The 3,384-nt window shown below is 27.9% G+C and overlaps 1 protein-coding gene across 4 annotated transcripts in view; it reads left to right on the top strand.

The window, feature by feature from the left end:
• Positions 1-3,384, top strand: part of LOC106459710 (nuclear transcription factor Y subunit beta-like) — a 47,632-nt gene that overhangs the window by 28,848 nt on the left and 15,400 nt on the right. For 3 of the 4 annotated variants that reach the window (XM_013919364.2, XM_013919372.2, XM_022386463.1), the window contains exons 4-5: positions 1,291-1,326; positions 2,758-2,823. In XM_013919364.2, the coding sequence (XP_013774818.1) occupies positions 1,291-1,326; positions 2,758-2,823 (102 nt within the window). The remainder of the gene's footprint in view (positions 1-1,290; positions 1,327-2,757; positions 2,824-3,384) is intronic. The other variant, XM_022386469.1, reaches the window with a different exon arrangement.

Raw genomic sequence — 3,384 nt, 5'->3', positions numbered from 1 at the left:
TAAGTTGACTAACTGACTTCTTAGTTACTTATACTTACCAGTCATGATATGTTTTAAATATAAACATCATTACCCTCCCTGGTGATAATAAAACATGTTTTTGTTATTTATGTATCTGTTTATTTAAGTTACAAATGATCAGTGGGGGGGGGGGGGGATTACTGCATATTTTAAAAGCAAACATAATAGTGACAGCTTGGTGGTATTTAGTTGACATTAGTGATTCATTTGCTAAGTAGAAAATGTCCAAATTATCTTTAAAGCAATTTGTCGGAAAATGATTTTTTAGACAAAAAATATGTTTTTTTGAAAAATATACCTCTGACAACTTTCACAAGAGATCTAGCATATGAAACCAAGGGTAATTAAAAAAATGACTTAAAAGAAAAACCCAAAACAAGTTGAATGAAAAAAGGAAGATTAATATGATATTAGATTAATTCAATGATTGAAAAGGTTATGAAACCAACACTTCTCCCTATTTATTGTACTTTTGGGGGAAGGTACTAATTAATTAGTAAATATCACTGATCATCCAGTTCTTGTAAAAAGGATAAGTAGGCTAGTAAACTTTAGATGCTACAGCTGTTCCCATAATTGACAGTGAGAGCTTTATAGATTAGCTTCAAGATTAAAAAAAAGCTCTTAGTTTACACATACAACTTAAAAAAAAACCCTAAATTTTCAGATATAGCACTGAAGTATATTAGATCATAGATATAATTTACGATGCAATATAATAACAATTTGTAATTAGTTGGATTTATAATTGGAACAAATATATGTAACATCAGTTGTACAGTCTTCTATGTGGTTTGCAGGAACAATTTTATAGATTATAAAAATAGTGAAATCTCACTAGTAAATTATGCATGTTACTATCAAAATATTGTTTGCAAAAACTGTAAAATAATGTGTGAACTCTAAAGGTAACTGAAGATACAATGCCTTTTTTGAGCAAGTTGCTCACACAAGGAATAAAGACCAATAAGATAAGGTACAAAGACAAGAACCAAACTTCTTAACAGTAAGTAATAATAATAATAACTTTCCAAATTTGAAAGTATAAAATGTAAAAGGGTATAAAAATTAAAGTATTGACAAACAGCTGTACGGTGTTAGTGTATTCCTTGTGTTGACTTAACATAATTATTTGTTTCTGCACAAATGACAGTCAGTTTCATGACAGACAGTTGTAAAATTTCCTGCCATTGATTTACTCATGAATTCAAAATCCCAATAAGATGACACAACCAAAGTCTCAAACTTAGGGTTTTACTCTCTCACTAGTATCACAGAAACCTTGGAAGTGATCGGATCATACAGGTAAGGCTGTTTGTAATTACTTTTCAAGTTTTAGATAATGGATTGTGTTTCTTATTTTTTAGATATATTTATAATATTTTGGTTTTCTCTCGGGCAGTATCTGGTGTTAAATCAGAAAGTTCAGTTTTGTTATCAATGAAAGATTTCTTACATTTTGCTTGTCAAAGTAGTTTCCTTTGGAATCTCAAATTCAAGCTTGTGTATTTAATTCTGTGTAACAATGTGTTACTGATTGAAGTTGATTTAGCTTTAAAATAACTTATATATTTAAAAAAACATAATTTATAATATCAAGACTTGCTTTGCATTTCACTTTTCTTACTCTTTCACTGCCATTTATAAATACTTTCCCAGTGTCAAGTTTATTTTTAGATACCCAATTAGAAAACAAAAGAACTCATATTTTGATATTTAATTTCTTATCTGAAACTCAAAAGTGATAAAATTTGGGAAGTTTGAAGGGGAATAATCTTTCTTCATGGTGGTACAAAATTCTAGGAAGTAGTGCTCTAGAAGGGGACATACCTGATGTTTCAAAGATCACTTCTGTTGTTCAGATGACTACATTCAGGAAACCAATAAATACAAAATTTTTTGCCGTTCTGGTTAACAACCACTGATATCAAGAATGACCATTATATACCTCTACCATGGGTTTGTATAATATATATTTACATTAAACTTTTTCCTTTACCCACCATTATATACCTCTACCATGGGTTTGTACAATATATATTTACATTAAACTTTTTCCTTTACCCAGAGATTATAACTCTTTACTCCTCAACTGAAATCATAACTATTTGCACTGTGTGGATTAGTTCTATTTAATATACCTTATATATATATTAATGTGTTTTTTTAGTCTTTAGAATATAAATATATCCAAACTACAGTCAGATATGACAACATTTTTTCAGTTCCTAAGGAAATTCTTAAGGAAAGCAAATTTCCTATGCTTAAGTGATTTTTACAGAACTCTCATATGAATTTGCTCTTTAGGAAATGCATAAGTGATCTTTTTGATACATTAAAGAAACTGGATATTTGAATATTTGATAGTGTAGATATTTTGTTGATATCAATGTGGGACTTCAAAACATCTTGCACAGTCTTAACATCTTATGAAAGACTATACAAGATTATTTGATTACCATGAGCTAGTTCAAATAACTTAGCTTATAAACGTTTGAAGTTACAGATTAATATTTTTATTATCTTTCAATATGTGTGATTTTTTTATATAGAAAACATTTTTCGCTACTGTTTTATCCCAATTATTGCCATATTTATTTTTCAGCAAACTAACAATGTATTTGTTAATATCAAACTGTCTTTTAATTCATATAATTGAAAACATACTCTCTCCATTTTTTACATTAAACATTTTAACAAGAGAATTAAAATACTGAAAAATTTTTCATCTTTTAGGATCGTTTTCTACCTATTGCTAATGTAGCAAGAATAATGAAAAATGCAATTCCAAAATCAGGCAAGGTAAGAGGCTTGAAAGAAAAACCTGAATGACATATTTAGATTATTTATTTTTGCTACACATGCATGAAAAAAAAAGACCGAGAAGTTTTTATGACTTTAAGTGGTTACAATTCTAGTAAGTTTACTCTTTTATGTCTTTCAATAAAATCTTTTGAAAAGTGACCCAATTATAGAAAAAAAAATATGAAGCTTTATATTATACACTTTGCAGTACATTGTCTTTATTAGTCAAGTTTGATTACTTATAAACATGTGTCAGTTAGTTAAACCAAAAGATTTACATTGACGTCTTTTGGTGTGAATTTTGATTGATTACATATTCTTTTAATTTATAGCCATAGCTACACATACGGCTGACCAAAAGCTGTGTTTAATGTTTGTTTTGGCCTTATGCTCGAAATTTAAGCATGTAAATGTATACTAAACAATTTCAAATTACCATGTTTGTTTTTAATAAATGCTCATTTATTATTTTTACAGTGTGTGTGTATATATATATATATATATATATATATATTTACAGTGTGTGTGTATATATATATATATATATATATATATATT

The sequence above is a fragment of the Limulus polyphemus genome, unplaced genomic scaffold (assembly GCF_000517525.1).
Source record: "Limulus polyphemus unplaced genomic scaffold, Limulus_polyphemus-2.1.2 Scaffold29, whole genome shotgun sequence".
Taxonomy (NCBI): Eukaryota; Metazoa; Arthropoda; class Merostomata; order Xiphosura; family Limulidae; genus Limulus; species Limulus polyphemus.
Note: the sequence above shows the minus strand (reverse complement) of the source record. Positions and strands in the feature narration are given on the sequence as shown.